Raw genomic sequence first — 22,783 nt, forward strand, 5'->3', positions numbered from 1 at the left:
AGTTTTTGCTAGATGGCAGATGACATCTGCCACTTTATGGATTCTAATCTCCAACCTGGTAACTACATCAAGATGTAAGGTTACCTGAACACAGTAGCCCTTGCCACTATGGTGGTATAAAATTGAATTTTATACCTTTTATTTATATTTTAAATTATTTTGTTTGGACCACATCTGTTAATAACTCTGTAGAGTTTATTCACGACTGGGGCTGACTCACTTGCAACATGAGTATTAAAAACATTACTTTCATTTCCCCCCAACAAATTAATGTACAATACATGAGAAGCATGGCTTATTAACTGCCATTATTGTTTAAATCTTCCCTGTACAAAAAAAATATATGAACATATTGCACTTAAAAACTTGATTTGTGAACAGGAAACATTTTATCAGAGTTTGCAGAAGGCATCTGGTTTACATTTTAAATAGTTTTCTTTGGAACAGAGGTGGAACAAACAGGGGGATGTACTGAGGCAAAGGCTCATATTCAGTGTCTTCCCATCACGACAGGGACAATACATGCAAATTAGCGTTCGGCTTGATCCCATTGGCCTAGTCTATTCTTCATACTTTGTGCCTTACTCATTAGTAAGAGTTGATATTGATTTTAAAAATGGAAAGTGAAGTAAAAATGACAAAAGCAAAGGTTTTGTATGAACAGGAAAATAGCTTTTCTTTAAGGAAATTCCCTTTGGAATGGCAGTCAGGGTTGCCAGCTCTGAGTTAGGAAATGGGGGGGGGGGGTTTCCGATCCTGAGGATGTTGGGGCTTGGGCAGGACTTTAGTGGGTTGTAATGCCACAGAATCCACCTTATAAAATGGCCATTTTCTCCAAGTGAACTGATCTCTGTCAATGTGTTGTTGGAGGCCTTCACAGCCGAACTCAACTGGTTGTGGTGGGCTTTCCGGGCTGTGTGGCTCTGATCTGGTAGATCTTGTTCCTAGTGTTTCTCCTGCATCTGTGGCTGGTGTCTTCAGAGAAGTCTCTGTGATGCACCTCTGAAGATGGCAGGCACAGATGCAGGTGAAACGTTAGGAGCAAGATCTACCAGATCACAGCCACCCAGCCCAGAAAGCCCACAACAACCAGTTGATCTCCGTCACCTGGAGATCAGTTGTAATCCCAGGAGAAATCTAGCCCCTACCTGGAGGTTGGCAACCCTACGCCTGGTGCAGAACAAGTCCTCACTGACATGTTGCAACAGCAGTTTTACAGCCTGCTGTTCAGACTTCATTCATGTGGTGCAGAAGAACCATTTGCATTGAGCAAAAGAATTTCACATTCCAAAGGGGTCTGCAACCTGTGGCTCTCCAGATGTTCATGGACTACAATTCCAATTAGCACCTGCTAGCATAGCCAATTGGGGCTGGTGGGATTTGTAGTCCATGAACATCTGGAGAGCCACAGGTAGCAGACCCCTGTTCCAAAGTATCCAATCTTTATACAGTTTTATACACTAGACCAGAGGTTACATTTGGAGTCTTGATAAAAGTTTGCTTTCTTCTTCTTTTTTTGCATGGAATATGATGAATGAATCAAATGCAGCACATTGCCTTATGACCATCAGTTCCTGCTCTGCACAAATGAGCAAAGCAAATGTGATTTGGCCTTACCTATTGATTAAATGAGATAAAAACAGATCAGCTGCATTAGGTATGGTGGGAAAGGGAAGAGAGGGAAAGGGAGATCTGTTTCAAATCTGCTGTCTCTAGGAAATGCATATTCTATTCTTTTACTTTCATGTAGTTACTTCTATGTAGCAGCTCCGCTTGAAAAAAAAATCTAATCTTTAAAGATACCTGCAAAAATACTTGCATTTAAAACAGAACAGTAAGCAGCATTAATCTTATACACTACCCGGTAGTCGGCTCTTTCCGAGAACTTCTATTAACACACTGGAGAAGGGGAATATCCTAATCATTACAGAAGAACATTTTAGGATTATTATTATTATTTTGCATTTTTAATGTTATACATTCCTCTTGGTTTTTTGCTTCCAAATGCAGTTTAAGGCTATTTGGTAAAATTTACACAAGATATTAGGCTCAATTTACAGGGTCCCCTCCTTTCGCAAACATTCAACTCTAAAGATTCATATCTTGAAGCTAAACATGCTTATATCAGCTTTGCCCTAAAACAGAATGCATGCTTAACAAAATACATTGGAGGAAAGGGGGGGTGGGGGGTGGGAGGGGAAGCAGAGAACCCCCATGTTGAATCTGCCTAACTTCCTATAACGTCTAGCATTTTGCAGTTGCGTGGTGGAAGGAAGGGCTTGCAAAGTACATATTTAAAGTGCTCATTAAAGTGAGGAACCAAAGTGCTGTAGTATCACTTAAGAAGCTGTTCAGCCTATGGCTAAATACAGATTGTTCAACTAAAACTGATAACAGAAACTTGTCTCAAGAATGCAGTTCAGTTTTTATATTGTGGTTCAATCTGAACCCTTGTGTGTGTGTGTGTGTGTGTGTGTGTGTGTGTGTGTGTGTGTGTGTGTGTGTGTGCTTGTCTTCTGAAGATTTCAGAGAATTATGATCAGAACCTTGGAAAGATAAATAAGCTGAATAACACTATTAAGAGTGTGGTTCATGCCCAAGCATAATATTCCTAACTTTTCCTTGGTATTAAACTAAGACGGGGGGAGGGGGGGGGCACTTTCCCACAGTTAGAAATCACACATCTCTTGAAATCATGTCCCTATAAATCTGGTACAACTGTCAAAAGACTTTCTCTTATCTTTAACTAATACTGCATAGGAAAGGAAATGTGAACAAAATTACAAATGTAAACCACAGTTCACCTTTTGTTACCTTAAGATTACCATTTAAACTGAGATATACTTACCACTCACATTCATATTTCTTAAACTGGTTACAACATCACAACTGGTATTTTAAACAAGCAAAGGTTTTTTGTTAGTGTTTTTTTGTTTTGTTTACTTTTAAAGGATACCCTGGAAACTCAATTGATTCTAGCATTTTGAGACTTTCAAATATTACATGTAGCACAGCTTTTGAAATTAAAAAAAAAATTCCATGTTTGTAAACAAAATAACTACAGCATAAAAGAATTGTTGAAAATGTAACAAGTGTTCCAAAGGAGTAATAGAACTTTTCATATCTTGCTACAGAAGATCTAAATTCTTAAGGCTTTCCTTTTCTTTTCTTTTTTATTAATCAAGTCCTCTTGCATTATTTTCCCCATCAGATTTCTGGATGCTTGAAATGATGCATATTTCTCACTCGGCTAGATGTTCCCATCACAACCAGATATTTCTATGCTTTTGTTGTTGTTAGTTCCTGATGAACTTTGGAGTTTCATGGCTGGATATCCCTGTTCATCTCCAAAAACTCAACTTGATGTGAGATGATAGGCCTCGTGTTATTTTGCAGTAACGAAGATGAGCAAAACAGCAGAGCACATGGGCAAAAACTTTAGCTGGGTACAAAGCAAGGAAACTGGAGGTCGGGTGGGGTGGGGGAGAGATGGGTTCTTTCTTTCTTGCACGACATTTGTAGCACCTTCTACTTGGATTAGCTAATGCCTCTGGTGAATGGTGAGATGCACCCATTTGAAAGTTTTTTTAAATATTCTTAACCCTAGTTATCACATCATTTATAAAAATATAAATAACAAAAAAGTAAGCTGGGTTCCATCTCAAGAGGTGTTTCTCGTTGTCCTCTGAGAACATATTGGATAAGTAAGGTCTCAAGAAGCCTTATCCACTGGAGCTGATTGTTTAGTCTGGTAATAAATACAAAAAATGGGAAAAGAACTGTAGTTCTTGCAACAGGCTCAGCAAATTCTGAGGAACTCAAAAGCATTCCACTGTGCAGGTAGCACAAGGGTCACAACACCAAGGGCCCATTCGGTGGGAAGGGAAGAGAATGTGACCAAGTCTTACCAGGAGGAGACAAACTGTACAAGCATTTTGCTTTGCTTTGTCCTTTGAAAAAAAAGAAGAAACTATGCAGCATTCTGGTCTTTAAAGCCTCGTTTGAGCCTCTGGGATATAAATCTCAATGCTGTCTGCGCGCTCGGTAGCTGAATTCTGCCGAAACGAGGCTGCTCTTTTGGCGGCCATTAGCCGTCTTCGGGCTTCTTGACGTTGTCTGTCAGGCAGATCTAGAGACCTCTCTCTTGCAATAGGGAATTTTCCTTTTGGGGGCTTCTTTGGTACAGGAGGAGGAACTTTTCTTTCTTCCTACAAAGAACGTTTTTTTAAAAGAAAGAAGAATTAAAATACAGGCCTCCCACCATTTGCCAGAGTTCTTCCAAATGAAGCATCACCAAGCCAAATCAGAAAAGGCAGAGCAGCAAAAGAATAGATTAAAAACCAAGTCTTCAAATACAATATACCTGTGAAAATTAAATACCCTTTACTAAATGATATTTGTTATCAAACTTATCAAACTTCCTAAGTTAATAATTATTCAGCTGAACAACCTTACAATCAGGCTCGGCAGGTACAGCAGCAGGAATAAATTTCACAAGCTCCACTTGAACCCCATAAGAAATTACTATGGTCGATTATGCACAAGGATCTGCTGCATGATGGGGGCAAACGTCGGTCACAACAAGATTTCTTATATGAAGGAGAGTTGGATTTATATCTCCTCTTTCTCTCCTATAGGAGACTCAAAGGGGCTTACAAACTCCTTACCCTTCCCCCCTCACTACAAACACCTTGTGAGTTTGGTGGGGCTGAGAGAGCTCAGAAGATCTGTGACTAGCCCAAGGTCACCCAGCTGGCATGTGTTGGAGTGTACAGGCTAATCTGCATTTCCCAGATAAGCCTCCACAGCTCAGACGGCAGAGCGGGGAATCAAACCCGGTTCCTCCAGATTAGAGTACACCTGCTCCAAGGACGTAGGTAAGGGGGGGTTTCTCGGGTTCAACCCCCCCATTCATGTCTGAAGCTCCGCCCGCCTCGTTTGTGGGTTTTTTTGATATTTTAAAGTGTTTTTTGTTTTTGGTCTGCAGGGGGTGCAATTTTTAGGCTAGCAGCACTAAAATTTCAGGGATGTTTTGAGAGGCTCTCCTGATGATGCCACCCAGGTTTTGTGAAATTTGGTTTAGGGGGTCCAAAGTGATGGACTCCCAAAGGGGGTGCCACATCCCCATTGTTTCCAATGGGAGCTAGTAGAAGATGGGGGCTACACATTTGAGGGCTCATAACTTTGGACCCCCTGAATCACACTTCACCAACCATGGCTGGTACTATCAGGAGAGTCTCTTACTAATACCACCCAGGTTTTGTGAAATTTGGTCCAGGGGGTCCAAAGTTATGGACTCCCAAGGAGGTGCCCCATTTCCCATTGTTTCCAATGGGAGCTATAAAAGATGGGGGCTACACATTTGAGGGGCCATAACTTTGGACCCCCTGAACCAAACTTCACTAAACCTGGGTGGTATCATTAGGAGAGTCTCCTAAAGATACCCTGAAAGTTTGGTGCTGCTAGCTTAACAATTCTACCCCTGACAGCAGGCACCCCCCAAGTTTCCCCAGATTCTCCTTTTAAATCCACCCCCTTCAGCATGGATTTAAAGGGAGAATGTGAGGTTCCCAATTAAAACAACATTGAAGGTGATGCTGTTCCAGGGTGGGGGATAATCCACCTCAAAACAGCATCAATGTTGTTTTAACTGGGGACTCCAGATTCTCCCTTTAAGGTGGATTTAAAAGGAGAATTTGGGCTCTCTAGTTTAAACACCATTGAAAGTGATGCTGTTTGGGGGTGCATTCCAACATCACAGCGGCCGCCCATGGTGGGGGGGCGCAAAACTCAGATTTTGCACTGGGCTCCATTTTCCCTTGCCTCTGTCCAGAAGGGAAGGCAGAAGGGGCTGCTGGCTGGAAACCCAGCTGGAGGGGGTTGGGGGAGGGTGGGGCAGGGGAGTCTGCTGTCCCTGGCCTCGGAAAGCTGCTTTTATAAGCACTGAGACTGGGGCGGGGCTTGGGGAGGTGTGGCCACGCCCCCAGGGGCAGGTGGGAGCATGGCCCTGCCTCCAAACCCCCCCATAACAAATCTATACCTATGTCCCTGACCTGCTCTTAACCACTACGCCACTGCTACTCTTATGGACGTTATTTCCTCAAGCCCTGCTATCTAGAAAGATTTTCTAGTCTCCCTGCAGCAAGCGTGACCACTTGTAGCATGAATTTAATTTTACTTTGCTGCCAGAACAGGGAGATTTTCCAGTGAGCACAGCTTTGCCCTGGATTTCTTCCTTCCACCCAAGGTCAGCCTGCCTAGTTCCACCCTTCCCACTCCTCACACTACTGTCCATGCCTTCCCCCTTGCCCCATTACATGTTGCTGGCTTCTTCCTGCTTCTCTAATGCTCATTTTGATATATCAATGTATTGACACAACAGAGTTGGCTTTTGAAAGGAGCATCACAAGCAGGGACTGTTTCTGGCTCCAGCCCACCTCCCCCCACTCTGTTTCTGCCCTCCTGATGATCGGGAGGGCTTTTAAAAACTTTTTTTCAGACAAGCCTCTTTTTAAAAACAAGCCCCTCTATTGCGGTAGTAGCGAGAGACAGGCTGAGAGAGAGGGAGGGGGGGAGGGAAAGGGGGGATATCAGCTTTATAGTATTGGGACTACTGAGTGTTATGAGATCTGTGCCTTTAAGAGGGGCAGAGTTTAGAGACCCATGAAACAGTTGCCTGTTGAGACTTGCTGCAGGGTGGGCTGGCCTGTCTCCTGATGTATGAACAGGGAAATGCAAGGTGATCACACTTCAGCCCCACTGCATAGCTAACAGGTCTGAGGTAAGTGCTCCATGAGTAAAGGGCCTATATTTAGAAAGAAAGGGCATGATCCAGCCCAAATTAAGCGTATTTTATGTTCCATTAATTTGAATGAGGGAGATATATGTTTAACTCTCCCACTGAAATCAACAGGACATAACAGTGCCTGGAGGGGACCCTCGCTCTCTTCTCTCACCGAACTCTCCGTGTATAAGTGGCCAGAAATTGCCTGAAAGAGAGGTTTTTAATTAGAACAGTTCTGCAGTGCTTGGTCTCCGCTGAATATGAGATTGCAGCTGGCCACACATCTTTGTTCTATGTACTCAAGCCATCCATTATGTACTACAATTTTTTTTCTTTTGGTATGCAGAAGTAAGGCCCAGCAAATCAATTGACTATATCACAAGGGGAGATGTTTGTGGTACACGTCACTGTATTTAACGTTGTGTCTGTTATTTTTACATTGCCTCTCCAAAGAAAGTTGTGGTATTAGTGAGTTTCAAATCAGACCCCTGTCTCCTCCATCCAGGGCTCAAAAGCAAGGTTTGATTTGAATCTGGCTTTTAGTTTATATTGGGAAGTTATGTAAATTTATTAAAAAAAACCAATCTCACCTGTTGTCATTATAGTGGTTAATACGGGGCTCCCCCAACTTTTCTGAGCTTGTGGGCACCATTGGAATTCTGAGGCAAGGTGGGAGGCACCAGTACAACATGGCTGCCGTGGGAGGCAGAACCAAACACATAAACACGCATACACATACAAAAGGAAGAGAGGGTGGGGAATATAAACACTCACATGAACACAGAAGAAGCTCAAGGGGGAATAACATGCATACAGGAAAAGATGTCCGATGTGGAAAAGGAAGTATGAAATGCACATAGAGGGAAAAAGCCCTGTCTGCCTGTTACATTGAACACGTGTACATTCTACATGTATATGGACATAGATGTTTGGAAGAAAGGGTCAACGTGTGTTCACTTTGTGAATGAAGCTGGAGACCAGTACCCGGATCAATGCGGGGTCTGTATCGCATATTCGTCTGTGCTTGCAGAGAATGCCACATGAGAATTATTCAATGTATGTGCAAAGAACAGTCAATTGTACATTCCTTCGCTGTAATTTCTAAGCAGGGATACAGACCAAGGGAGAAATGGGTGTTCTACTGCTCTGGTGCCCCCTTATCCCCCCCACTGCCTCACAGCTGAAGTGGGTTCTGGATCTTATTCCAGTGAGTGATGAGGAGGATCTGAGTAAAACACGCTTTCACTTGTATGAAGGCAGCCAATCATGGGTTCTTCCTTTAAAATGGCCCCTGCTTACTTTCTTGAATCAGATGGTGAATACTCGGGGAAGGGCCAGGGGACAGGATGGCATCTACACATTCCTGTCCTAAAGCAAGGAGTACAACCTTGTCCATTAATAGTCCATTAATAGGAACACCACTGGATTTCTGTGGAAATTGGAAGTGCAAACTGATATTCAACACAGAAGTGCAAGAGATGCCATTCAAGCGCGTGAACGCTAATTCTGGAGGAAAAATATGGTTCTGCTCACCATAAATTTTTAGTCACAGTGTGAATATGTATGTGTGTTTCTATTTTTTGTTTTTGATGTGTGCACACTCTGGCTTTTGCGCCTCCCCCCACGGCGCCCCCCCCCACTTGCTTTTAGGAAAGGAGCAGGCTGGAGAAGAAGGTTGGAAGCCTGCCTGCGTTGCCTGGGCCTGGTGGGAACTACATTTCCCAGGAGCCCCAGGAAAATGTAGTTCCCACCAGGTCCAGGCAACGCAGGCAGGTTTCCGACCTGCTCCATTCCTAAAAGTAAGTGGGGTAGTTCTCAAGTCTCTGCCTACCCACAAGTTTCTTGCAGGTCTCTACTTGTGTGAACCTAATCCCTCCCTGTGCAGACATTCGCGTGCAACTTTTATTTTCAGGATTTTGGTTTGGTTCGGTGATGTCAAGATTGCAATATTCTTACCTTTCTTTCAGGTGACTCTATTATTTTCCATTCATTCAGTTTCAGCTGGTGCAGTTCATCAAACTTCATACTGACATCTTCAATAGACAGCTGTAACAAGTCCCAGAATCCTGCTAGATCCTGCGAAGTTGGCCGTGGCATGGCACTGGGATCCTGGTAAACATTAAACAAAGTAGGTATAAATAATAAGAACATCAATTATTAACATTAAGTATATCATAAAACTGTTAACGTACATGTCACTTAGAGTTCATAGTTACAAGTAGGTCAGGCTACCATACTTGCCTCTTTAAAAAATATAGAGAGGGTAAGGGTGTGCACCATTTTCTTTGTATTTTTCAGGTTTTGGATTTAAAGACCTGGAAATTTTCAAAAAAGCTGAAAAATGCCAAACCTCCATACTTTTTCAAAATATGTTTCAAGTTTTTTGAGGCCAAACCCCCCCAAAAATTCTGACCTGCAGAGCTGAATGCAGGGATTGGCGGAGTCGACCCCTGCATTCAGGTCTGCTGTCAACCCTGCCTGTGAAGGAAAGCTGAGTGCAGAGATTGGTTGAACACACCCTGGCATCCATCTCTGCATCCCCCTACCGCCCCAAATTTGTTAATGTCCGGTGGGGCTGAAGCAGCCTGAAAAGTACCAGAAAAAGTAGGCATTTTTAAAGGATCTGCTTCTCAGCTCTCTTAAATGGTTGCCATTTTGGGGCCAAAACTAACGTGAAAAACTGCTTTTGGGGGTTTATTTTTGTTTTGGCTTTCACAAAAAACACAGCCCTAATAGAGAGCAATGACCATTTCACATCACAAAGTCCACTCTTATATACAGAGACATCAGCAGACAAAGTCCCCTTCAAAGAGCCTAATCACCCCTCAGTCAGAGTTACTGGTGTTGGAGGCTCCAACACTATTTCACACACTGTCACCATTTATTCATATATAGAGAGCGAGCGAGAGCGAGACAGAGATCTTATCTGTGTGTGTATGAGTGAAATTGACAAGGCAAGTTGCTTTTATATTGGAAATTGACAAAACACTGCTGCAGTAACAATCATGTGTTCTACAGCTCTAATTTGTCTGAAAAATGTGGTTCTTTGTGTATGGGGGGTACAATGTTTCTGTTCCTTCAGGTAATGGCACCTGCTCCAGTAATTTTTTCATCTTCCATTTTTGTTGACACCTAACCTTTATCCATGCTCTGTGTAGTTGCCCAGCCTCCCCTTTGGCCGTTTTCTCCTTCCCCTCCTCTTTCATTTTTAAAAGGACTTTTAATGTTTTTTTCCCTCTGTCATATTGAACTAGTGATGTAATATTGAAGTAGAGATACAAACTTGCGTAGTTGATTGGATCATATCTGTCAATTTCTATAGAACTACCAATACAACATGAGGGCAGAGAGTGACTTTTAAGCTGCGGGAATTTGAAAAGAGTACTAGGCGCATTTAATTGCGGTCTGCTGCAGTAACATTACTGCAGATCAAACATGGTCAGGCCGGGAGGAAGAACTCCAGCGAATTATGCAAGAGCCCCCGGTTTATTTTCATTTTCCACATGAGTGTTTACGTTTACATCATTTAGTTTGCGTATGTTTTTGCGTATGTTTTTGTAGGTCCTCTTTTTTCTGACATCCTGATTGGCTGCAGCTGGGGGGGGGGGGGGGGAGTAGGTGGCGAAGCCAGAAAAATAAACTTGCGTTATTTGCATGGGAGTGGATTGGCATGGACTCTTTCAACATAACCACCAATATTTTCGTTTTTTGAAGGCCGTGGGATGAGGCAAATCTCGTGGACCAAGCCTGAGTGGGACCCAGAAGCCATGCGGAAGTCATGGCCAAACCGGGATGGTTCACTTCCTTATCCCATGATATATTGGTTGTGGGGAAAACACCTTTGTAAAACACTTCTAATGGCCACAAATCAACAAATCTTTATTGCTCTCAATAGAACCCAGCCACAACAATCTTATCCACTCCGGGCCAAAACAACAACAACAAAAAAACAAACCTCTGATCATCCACAGATAATTCCTTAACCACCGTTTGGGAATTGATATCTTAAGTGTTTCTAGTAAAAAAGCAAGTAGGGTTTGCAGAAAACGTTCAAACACTGCTCAAGAAATCATGGAAGAATCGAGAACGTAGGAGTGCTAATGTGTTACAGTGGTTAAGAGTATTAATTTAAGATCAGGGAGTCTCGCCAATCGTGAGTCACCGTTGAGTGAGATCACCCCACTCACCATTCAGTTTACCAGGCAACCGTGAGCCAGTCACTCTCTCTTCAGGAATTAAAAAAAAAACTGGAACAAATAGACTTGCTCCCAATTAAATTCACTTAATTAGTTTTGTACCATAGATAAATTTTGTACCATATGCTCGTCATGCCCAACCTCCAACTGATGTAAATTAGTGCAGCCCTATGTACTGCAGTGGAGACGTACCGTAATTACTGCAAAACTTATTGGAAGCCTAGCTACTAAAGGAGCAATCCAGTGGGTAGGATTGAAGAAAACACATATGCACTCTTGTATTTTTGAAGTCCTCCAGACAACCTAGATTTTTCCCCAAGTTTATGCATTAAAATAATCTGTGTGTTAACTGCTGCTGGTGGTAGTCACTGAGGCTTTCCATTCTATCATTATTCAAAGAGGTTATGTCTTGCCTACATGCTCCACTCAGAAATAATACTACGTAATTTCCAGTGTTGCTCTTTTGTTGCTTTATATGCTCTGAGCCACAAGAGGGCTACCTTGTACCGTTGAAATGTGCATATATCAGTGATATGTACTATAATCATTCAACTGTACTTATAGTACTTTCAACAGCCACCCCACACATAGAAATGCTTCATACATACAAATTTGATTTTGCTCAGAAGTATGTGACCAAGTTTAGCCATGAGGAGACAAACTCAGTACAACTGCAGACCAACTTCACAATTGTACTGACAAACACCAGTACAATTTCAGACCAACTTCACAACAGCCTTAGTATTGAAATGAATTCATCTTTTATAAATCTTATCACATAAGAATATGGCTAAAAACTGTTGTAAAGTGGATTGAGATAATGAATGTTCCCACTGAGATCACAGCAAGGTGATTAAAAGAATGAGTTTGACTTCAAAGTCTCTCCCTGTGTGTGTGTCTCTCTCTTGGAATATTGAACAGTTTGACTTTCTGAAATGTGGTGGTCTAGGGGCAACCATTTCAAACATTCTGGTCCCAGTGCACCAGAAACACAGTGATTTTTTTAAAAAAATCCATCTATGATGGATACTTAAAATGTGATAATTGTAACTGTGTAGATCCATAAGTTTTGTAACCTCCACGCTTCTTGATTTTCATTCTTGCTTTCTGAATTATTGCCAAGGTGGCAATACGGTTATGACTTCATGTGTTGCTACAAATGATCACCCCTTGAGTGCTCCTATAGCTGGCAGCATTCTGGGCCACTACCTCAGAGCTTTACTATTGATTTGTTTCTACTCCTAGAAGAGTTATAAGCCAATAACATAATTATGTTGGCTATATACAATAATTTATAAGATTATTAGGTTGGCTATAAAAGGTATAGGGTTCATTTTTCTGAACTCTCTAACATGCGAACTAGCATTCTGACTATTAGCAACTTTCTTTTTGATCACTTTTTCTTACACTATTTCTGTTTTAATACAAAATGAATTCCACTCAGCTGCATTCTCTTGTATCCACTATAGCACGCTTGTTCTCATACTGAATGGTCAGATGGGAGGAATCCATCCTGTAGGCATAAATACGGTGTCCAACTTTTAATTGTAACATTATTTACAAATTAAATACCTGGATATACTTTAATTACTGTAAGTTCTTTGGCAGTTATCAAGTGCTTAAAGTACATTCTGGTCACTGAGAATATTATGACAACATTTAGTAGGTAGCTATCAAAAGGGTACGTCTTCTGTTGATGGGAGCAGTGGTGTTGTCATAGGGCAGGGGTCTGCAACCTGCAGCTTTCCAGATGTTCATAGACTACAAATCCCATCAGCCCCAATTGGCCATGCTGGCAGGGGCTGTTGGGATTTGTAGTCTATGACAGTGGTGGCGAACCTTTGGCACTCCAGATGTTATGGACTACAATTCCCATCAGCCCTTGCCAGCATGGCCAATTGACCATGCTGGCAGGGGCTGATGGGACATGTAGTCCATAAGATCTGGAGTGCCAAAGGTTTGCCACCATGGGTCTATGAACATCTTGAGAACCATAGGTTGCAGACCGCTGTCATAGGGCAACTGTTACCAAGTTGCCCAATATTTATTTAGAAGAAGCAGTGTGGGCTCCCACCACAATTTGGACCAGTTCCTCGATGATGGAATAGCAGTGGGTTAATCTTCCCTTTATCCATGCTCTATTTGGTGTGTAGAAATTGGGAAAAGCTATGGCTCAGTAGTAGAGTATTTGCTTGGCATGAAGGAGATCTCAGATTCAGTCCCCAGCATTTCCAGTTAAAAGAACCAGCTATCCACTGATGTCGGACCCAAGGCCCTAGACAGCCAATGCCAATCAGAACAGGCAATATTGACTTTGATGGACCAAGAGTCATACTCAGCATCAGGCAGCTTCATATGTTACATGCATGTGACAAACGTCCACAATCAGTCACCATTTGGGCTAACTGCAGTATGGGAGGGAGATTTCTTTCTGGAAAAAGGTATGACGTTAAAACTTTCCCTGTCCCAGTGCAGCATTTCATGCAGATGTGCGGAAGTTCGCTCTATGGACCACTGACACAATTCTTAGTTGGAGTAGAATTTGGCCGCAGCCCGTTTATTAACAACAACTTAAGGAAGCTGGGGGAGCATAAGGGGCACATCCTGGCCACCAGGCAGCAAACGCTAAACCTGGCCTGCAGGCAGCAACTGCTGAACCCGGGCCCTTCGGGTAGCCATCACTGAACCCAGTACCGTCCCCCAAAGGGGGACAGAAAGTTACTAGGTGCCACTTGAGCATGTTCCCATTTAGTGACACCCCTTCCTGCCGGAGGTAGCGAGCTCAAAACAGAGCTTCCGCGGTCTGTGCCATCAAGCCCTCCACTACCTCCAGACCTCTTACTGAGGCTGCCAACCGTGGGAAGGTCCGGCATGCAAGCACTGCCTTCCCAATACGGATGTGCCCCTATGCCCCAAACCGCCACTGAGTATGGGAGGGAGATTTCTTTCTGGAAAAAGGTTTGACACTAAACTTCCCCTGTCCCAGTGCTGCATCCTCAATCCAAACCCACTTTTCCGGCAGTAGCTTCAAAAAAATAGAGATGACGGGAGATCTCTCTGCTGCTCTCTTGAATCTTATCTGCTTCAGTTGTAATAAGGTAGTTAAACTCTACTGTTTGTACTTTGACATTAAAAATGAGGTTCCTGTACTTCCTAACTGCTGCCTGAGCATGTGTGCATGCACCCACACATAAATGGATTTTTAAAAATACATTGCGGAGCATCTGGTGAATTTTTCCAGTACGTGGCCTGACTCGTTTGTCCTGATGTCATCACTCTGCTGGTGGCCTGAAGGAATCAGTCAGAAGAAATCAGCTCATTGGAGCCCCCCACTCCAAGTCCATCTCAGTGTGGACATACCCTTAGCACTCTCACCAGCACTGACATAAACAATTGTAGCAGGCAAGTGAGAACAGAGTAACTTGACTGCCTGCAGCATTAACTGAACCAGTTACCCCCGATGTAAATGGCAGAGTAAATGCAGCCCCGGGCACTCTGACTTGCATTTCAAGCATGTTTTTAAAAGCCATAGTTTGCTTTAACCTTATTGGATAATAAGACTCAAATAGGGATGCAGAGAATAAATGCCTTGTCATGCCAGTAAAGGTTAAACTGTAAATATTACCAAATGATTGCTTTTAAATAAGACAGATCTGTAGGCCATATCTTCTGATACCAACTCAAAATTTTATTTTGTTCTCTCATTCCAGCAGGAAATGTTGTCTTTCACTGGTGCTGCAATCTGACAGAAGGTTATCCCATGGCCGATTTAATGCTGCAGCAGTTAAAGAGAAGGTGGAAGGAGGTACCTCAAAGAAAGAGATATCCGCCACTGTAGGGATTTTGTGCCACAATCATTTTTTTAATCGTATGAACCACACTGACCCCAACTCCTGCCAAGAGGGAATGTCAGCATTCAGTGCAGCAGTCATGCAGTTTTACTAGAATTTGCAGAACAATCAACATGCTGGGGCAGGGGAGAGGAACAGGGGAGAGGGGAACAGAAATCACTGAGTAGGATCCAGAGAGCCAAACAACTAGTTCCATGTCAAGCAATACTTTGACTTGTTTCAGACAATGTGCTGCTGCCAAACCAAACAAGAAGGGAAATGCTGAGGGGACTTTTAATCGCTGATTGTGATAGGGTCTACTGTACAAATACATTTCAGTGGACATGTCCAACACTTTAACAGTTGTAATAAGAAGGCATCCTTGTCTAACCCTGTCTAACCCTGTTGAAGGTCTTTATGGGGTCAATAAGATATCATACTCTAAGAACTCTCTGCATATGAAGGGCTTATACAAGAAACAAGTGTCTTCTATTGACAGTGGAGAATTCTAACATTCCATAGTTTTATTCTGGAAATAGAGTCAAATGCCGCCTTCAAGTCAATGAAGGCAGCAAAGAGTGAGAAAGGGGCCCTTTGAAAGATATTTTTCTATCTAATGTGATCTAATGCTGATTTGCTTTCCCTAAAGCCAGCCTGCTCCATTGCAATTATGTCCCCCAGGGATCAGCCAATTCCAGGTTTTCCAGTAAGTGCCTAGCATACCATTTGCTGATAATACTTAGCAAGTTGATAGGCCTATACAGTCTATAATGCATGGATTTATATTCAATATGTACAACTTTCAAATCCCTCAGAAACAACTACTTAGTTATTTGAATTGTACCTAAAATGCCCACCTGAGCCTTTCTAGACTATAAACTGTACGAAACAGCATATAGAAGGGGCTGTTGGAAGGAGTGTGGTATAAGAGAAGAAAATTTTGAGAGCCCTGACTTAAGGACCTATGGAGATAGGAAAGTCATACGATTTGATGTCTGGACTGTGAGGGAAACAGCATCTTTACCTGGAGGTTTATGGTAGCTCTTACGGAAGTCATGAAAAGACTTCCTGTAGTCCTACATAACCGTATTGCCACATACTGCGTGTCTATGTCCCATGACATATGATTTCTTAACTGTATTAAATAAACATATCTTGAGCTATATCTTGAATCATCCTAATATATTTCAAGTTTTCATGTGCTATTTAAAAACAAAATTCTGTAGATTTTTCTCTTACATTAGATAGAATAATACGTAAATGTATCATGTGTTTCACTCTACGCATTGCAACTCATGTTTCCTGTACTCTACCATGTATCAGTGGTGTCTCATAGCAAGCCTGAGGCCAGCCATAAACCCAGTAAGTCAGCACACTCTAGCCACTATACCACACTGCCTTCTCTGACAACCCAAATTGTGGAAGGGTAGATGGTATAGGAGATTATACAGTTATTACTTATTTATTATATAGTTAATAATGTTGTTGTAGTCACCAAGTACAGTGGAATCTCGGTTTTCATTGGTAATCCGTCCGAAAAGAATCGATGAGAATCGAAACCGATGAAAACCGAGGCAAACTTTTCCATAGGAATCAATGTAAATCCAATTAATCCGTTCTAGGCACTCCAAAGAACATACCAAAAACACATTTTTGATGAATAAACATAGCTTTTAATGCTGGAAATAGTAAAAAACAGTAACATTAGGACCAGCTTCAGAGCCAATTGACCAATGTTGCACCAGAAAGCTGTCCAAAGAGGTCTGTTTCTGATGCCTCTTTAAGATTTGTCTGAAATGGGGCAAGACATTGTCGTTAAACAAGTTGCAGACACGGCCTGCAACAGCTTTGTCCGGTTGATTTTTCTCCACAAACCCCTGCACCTTACTGCAAATTGATGAAAACCGAGGCAAATCAATGAAAACCGAGGCAAATTTTTCACTGAAAAAATCGATGAAAACCGAAACCGATGAAAACCGAGGTGCCACTGAATTATATTGCTTTCACCAGATAACTAACTTTTGAGAAAGAGCAGAAAATAATTCAAATCCTATGGACTTACCAGATTCTGCTGACATAGCCAATAGAACTGCTGGAACTTCTGAGACATAAGCAGCTGAGCGCTTCCTACAGCACTCCGGATCTTACCTAGAACTAAACAGGCAAAGTGATTGCCATCAGTTTGTGTTTGAAGAAAAACAATGTACAGATACATTCATGAAATAAACATTTTCCCACGTGCAAGGAGAGCACTTACCATTGCGCGATTTAACGTTATGCCCTCTGCCCTACTAAAGAGTAGGTTCAGTAACCTAGAAAAATCTGCAAGGCTATGCAGCTGCAAATCCAATGTGGTTGAAACCCTGGCCCACCAACTCTTACATTGCACCAGATTTGATAAAATCAGATCTAAATATACCAACTTATATTCTCTCTTCCAATCTGGGCTGCCTGATCTGATTAGGTTATCTCTATTGCTGAATAACTTGGACCCTGGTCTTTGTGAAGAGGTCGCCAAATTCATTATGGAGATAGTTGAGAGTTCCCAGTAGCACGTATCTGTTATGGTCCTTGTGGGGCCTTTTGCTTTTATTATCTCTGTATTTGCTTCTGATTATGCCAATAAAGGCTTATGTATGTATGTATGTATGTATGTATGTATGTATGTATGTATGTATGTATGTATGTATGTATGTATGTATGTATGTATGTAAATAAAAAATTTAAGCTGGAAAATCTTTTTATTCTGTGTACTGGTAGCTATTCAGTAGGTTCTGAAAGTTTGGTCAAGAAACTCAGGAATTAGGTCAGCCTTTCAAACCCTACTGCACATGTCCAAAGTAAAATAGACAAAACTTAATTTTAAAAAGAGAAAAAAGAAATCTGAATTTCTTACAGAAGCAAAGACTGACCAGCACATTAGAGACTTTTGAAGTGTAGTTTTATATTTCAGAAGAAAAAAAAAAACCTCAGACTTCAGAGCAATTTAAGCAAGTCTGCTTGGAAGCATGTCCCATTGGGGATGTCTCCAGGAAATTTTAGGACTGCAGCTTTGGTCACTGTACAGAATTGTACTTGATCACTGTACTGCAGTCTTGGTCACTACAGCCTCCCCACAGTACGGCTTTTGAACATGCAGATCCTATGATACACAACGTAGCCTTTTATGGATGGTTAAAGTGGACCCTCTCCTTCTTAAATAGAAACTTTTGGTAAGACCTAGCCCAAATACCTAACATTTCTGTATCTTCCAACACTGGTCTACAACAAAGAGCTGTTGAAGAAACTAGACTGCAGTAATTTGTGGAGCTGCAATTTCAGATATATTTTATTTATATTGTTCATAAGTAGCCCCACTCTTCTTATGTTCCACCACATATTTATCGGAGGAACTCCAATGCCTATTTTTGACTATCTGAAAAACTCAACCGAAACCTTAGAATAAAAATAGCATTTACAAAATGTGCACATCCCGATTCTCTGCCCAGTTCTTCCTCCATTATAGGAAGACTTCATTTGGAGCAGGCTAGTCAGTGAGAATTCATCTTTCCGCCCAAATACCACTTCATGGCGTGAAGCCATTGCAAAATGATTGCAAAGGATATATTTATGTGGGAATATTTGCATGCCTCCGTTCTGTTCTGCTTTTTCCTCTGAAACTGACCTCACAAAAGAAAATAACTACCGTAAGGCTCTTTACTGCAACAGGATTATGTACTGCATACTACAATTTTCAGAACATTTTAAAGAGTTCAGTTGCTTGAAAAAATTATGTCACAGGTGGCCAGAATCTGGTACTTAGATTGATTGATAGTCATATTTCACAATGCTGTGAATTCAAGCTTACATGTATAACCCAAATGTGTATACCCAATTTTTTCTGGCTACCTGCGGTGAGTAAGAATCACTTCTGGACAAAGAAGCTTTTGTAGACAGGCACAGTTAGGGTCTTTTTTTTTAGCATGTCTGTTTGCCTTGTTGACTAAAACAGATATACACTGCAAATGGTTATAAAAACTTCGAGGAACTAGAAATTTTGCAGCACAATATCACCAGTCACTTTAGCTTCAGTTATATTTTGCTAAGTAAAACACAGTGCAACCTTAAGCAGAGTTTCAGTTACTTTAATGGACTTAGAATGGTGTAACTCTGCTTAGGACTTCTCTCTCAATTGAGTCTTCAATTGAATTTCTTGTGTTAATTTGGATTACAAGGGCCCCCTTTTCCCCAGGTCTACACTAATAATCTTGAGGTAATGTTCCGCATACACTAATATTCCCCATTCTTTAGCAAGGTGATTGAACAGGTAGTGGCTGGACAGTTCCAAGCCTGCCTGCATTGGGCAAATTGTTTAGATCCCTTCCAAACTGGTTTCTGGCCTGCTTATGGAACTGAAACAGCCTTGGATGCCCTGGTGGATGACTTGTGGTGGGAGATGGACAAGGGGAGTATGTCTCTGTTGTTTCTCCTGGACCTTTCAGATGTTTTTGATACCATCCATCATGGTGTTCTTCTGGACCACCTATCTGAACTGGGATTGGGAAGCACCATTCTACAGTGGTTATGGTCTTGCCTGGAGGGTAGGTTTCAGAAGATGGTGCTGGGGGACTGCTGTTCAGGCCCTTGGCCTTCTGGAAACCACAGGGATTCTCTGATCTGTTGCAGGGTGGGGGAGTGCCAATGAGATGGAAACGTGTGTAATGGAGCAGCAGTGGCGTAGGAGGTTAAGAGCTCGTGTATCTAATCTGGAGGAACCGGGTTTGATTCCCAGCTCTGCCGCCTGAGGGAATTCTGGGGAATTCAGATTAGCCTGTACACTCCCACACACGCCAGCTGGGTGACCTTGGGCTAGTCACAGCTTCTTGGAGCTCTCTCAGCCCCACCCACCTCACAGAGTGTTTGTTGTGAGGGGGGAAGGGCAAGGAGATTGTAAGCCCCTTTGAGTCTCCTACAGGAGAGAAAGGGGGGATATAAATCCAAACTCTTCTTCTTCTTCAAATCCAAAGTGAACATTTGCTCAAAGCAAAGAAGCCCACATATGCATAAATGCCAGTGCAAACTATCACTAGGATTGCCTGCATGCTCTTTACATTAGGGACTAAGGAAAGATAATGGCTACTGGTTCCCCTCGATTGTTAAATGTAGTGCTGATAACTCCTAAACTGTTCTGAAGACTTCAGCATTGATGCTGAGGATACCTCAACAGGACTGCCCCAAAATTATGTACCTCTTTGACTATCTTGGATCTCTCTCAAACTGTGACTAACCCAAAATATGACAAGAGGTTAGATCCTGGACAATCTTTTGCACCAAGCCTTCTCCCCCATCCAGCTGAACTTTTGCTGTTTCCAAAACCAACCCCCAAACTGCTCTGTTTGATGAATGGGGAGATGCTCTGAATGGGGGGCATGTAGTCTTGCTTGGAGGGTGTGGAGTCAAAGGGGAAGTGCGTGGACTAGCGGGGAAGAGGCAGCATCATGACTCTCTTCACCCTGGAGGCTTAAAGATGGGCAAAGGAGGGGGCTGCCATGGGATATACAGCTCAATCTGCCCCCTCGACTCTCATTGTATGGCTTTTTCATTTGCACTGCTGCTGGAGTCCTGAGGTTTCATCATGCCAGGGAACTTCAAAGGGCTGGAGAAGGGCTTGATGTAGAAGTGCTCAAAGATATCATAACTGATCTTGAAGGTGACAGATCATGCTATTGAGCTCATAGTATGAGCTATGAAGCAGTGGTGATGGTAGCAAAAAAACCTTACTGCTCTGCTATTATAGAGTCAGGTAGTTCATGACCATCCAAATTGTTCAAGACAGATCACTACCTGCTGAGGTCTAAATCTGAACCTTTATTGTCCAAGGCACAGACCATTAACTGTGATGGTTTTGCTGACTTTTTTGCTGACAAAATATAGAGAACAGGCACTGATTCGGATGTCAGCTATAACACCTAGACCTCCATCTGAGTGTAGACTATGCTTCCTCATTGCTTTTGATGAACTTATTTGCAGCCTTTCACTCAGTAGATCATATCATCTTATTGAAGGGCTTGGAGGGAGCAGTGGGTATCCGAGATGCTTTTCAAACTGCTTGGTTGTTGTGGTTAACTGGCTAAGAGTAAACAAAACGAAACTACACCCTGACAAGTCAGAAGGTAATGTTGGAAGGTGGAAATCTTGAAGGACATTGTGCTCCTCACTTTTAATGAAGTTCAGCTGAGCCTTGCTGATTCAGTTAAGAGTCTTGGAGATCAAAAAGCAGGTGATCAAACTTTCCTACTAAGCATTAAAGTGACAATCTTGGACGTTTACTAGTAGCATAATTTTCTTTTATCATCATTCTGTACTATTATTGATATTTGTACTGTGATTTTATTGTATGGCTCAAAACCTCCAGCTGAAAGAGTTTATTGTTAATAAAAGAAAGGAAAGGGATGGGCCTTAAACTGGTTCAAATTATTCTTTGTATTTTGGACAGGGGGTTGCTATTGGAAACCAGTTGTCATCAATGTGAGACCTATCTTTTGGGGTTCCATGGGGCACAATATGATCCCCTATGCTTTTCAAACTCTACTGTCAAATCATTATCAGCTTTGGGGTTGTTGTCATCAGTATACTGATAATACCCAGGTAGGGTTGCCAAGTGCCAGACATTGGCTGGAGATCACCTGCTATGACAACTGATCTCCACAAGACAGAGATTAATGTCCACTTTGAAAAAATGGCTGCTTTGGAAGGAGGAGTCCATGTCTATGGCATTATACCCTATTGAAGTCCCTCCCTCTTCAAACTCCACTCTCTTCAGTCTCCACCCCCAAAGTCTACACAAAACAGAATTACTTAAGAGGATCTTTCTGCACAAGCAATTTCTTCACTCTTTTTATATGCTTCAGTTCCTTCTGGTGGTTCCATGGTTTACTGAATTTTGTTTACTGACTTACTACATGTAATCCACCTTCAGTCCCTGTGAGAAAGGCAGACTATAAATAATATAAACAAATATTTAAATTACATTAAAATATTAAAAGATTTCAGTTCATGACATTTAGCTGGATGATGCATTTATATTAACAGTATGGACAAGGTATTTATGAGATGAAATGGAAATGGGAAAAAATGCAGGGATCACACTTTAATTATTTTATTCTTCTGCAATATACATTTCTGTATGATCTATTTCCAAGACAGTACAGGCTGTTAATCTAAAGGAGCTACTTGGGGGAAAGAATCTGGTAAGAACTCCTTAACTTCATAGGATTTCTGGATTATGTGAAAAAGAAATCAGACCTTTACTTTTGCCAGTGACCCACGACACATTTAATTGACTTTGACATTAGCTAAGAAGTGCAATACAGTCCATTCACAAGCACTTAGAGTTTATTCTCAAACCAAGTGAGCTGCCAAATTGGGGTCTTTACATCTGTTACACTCTATTGCCCTCAACAAGACCAAACCCTCCTGTGAGTTTTGAAAAATAAATTCTAATGATTTTGTAAATGTTAATCTAAGCAAAAGTTAATTATAAAGAAGAGCCACTGCAATCAATGGGACTTAAGTTAGTAACAACCAGGTCCCACGACACTGTTTTCAAAGGGGTGTTTTCACAACCACCATTGGATTGTGCCCACATCATGCTTATGTGTTTCTCATGAAACTGCAGCCTACAGGATAAAAAGTGTGGTTGATAGATTAGCTCACTAGATCATAAATGCCTTCTGAATTTAGAGTGCTTCATTTGATAACTGGCACAAGAAAAAGGCTGCTTTATATCTGGGGGATTGCACAAGCACACCCAATTAGCTTTGCTTAATTTCAGTGGTTTTCAAGGTGTAGAATTGCAACATAAACACTATTTTTTAAAAACTGAAAATATTGCTGCCAGAAGATATTAACAGTTGATGCAGTCTAAGGAAATGTTGGGGAATTAAGAGGGAAGAAGTAGAATTGGGAGCTGACAATGAAGATAGCAAAGATTT

General features: G+C 41.9%; 1 protein-coding gene across 2 annotated transcripts in view; it reads right to left on the reverse strand.

The window, feature by feature from the left end:
* Positions 1–1,472: 1,472 nt before the first annotated feature.
* Positions 1,473–22,783, reverse strand: part of DLGAP2 (DLG associated protein 2) — a 164,929-nt gene continuing 143,618 nt past the window's right edge. For both annotated transcript variants that reach the window (XM_048497715.1, XM_048497706.1), the window contains 3 exons: positions 16,873–16,964; positions 8,741–8,893; positions 1,473–4,208 (listed from right to left, as the gene is read on the reverse strand). In XM_048497715.1, coding sequence (XP_048353672.1) covers positions 3,990–4,208; positions 8,741–8,893; positions 16,873–16,964 — 464 coding nt within the window. In that variant the 3' untranslated portion in view covers positions 1,473–3,989. The remainder of the gene's footprint in view (positions 4,209–8,740; positions 8,894–16,872; positions 16,965–22,783) is intronic.

Source organism: Sphaerodactylus townsendi, linkage group LG01, assembly GCF_021028975.2.
Source record: "Sphaerodactylus townsendi isolate TG3544 linkage group LG01, MPM_Stown_v2.3, whole genome shotgun sequence".
In the NCBI taxonomy this organism is placed as follows: Eukaryota; Metazoa; Chordata; class Lepidosauria; order Squamata; family Sphaerodactylidae; genus Sphaerodactylus; species Sphaerodactylus townsendi.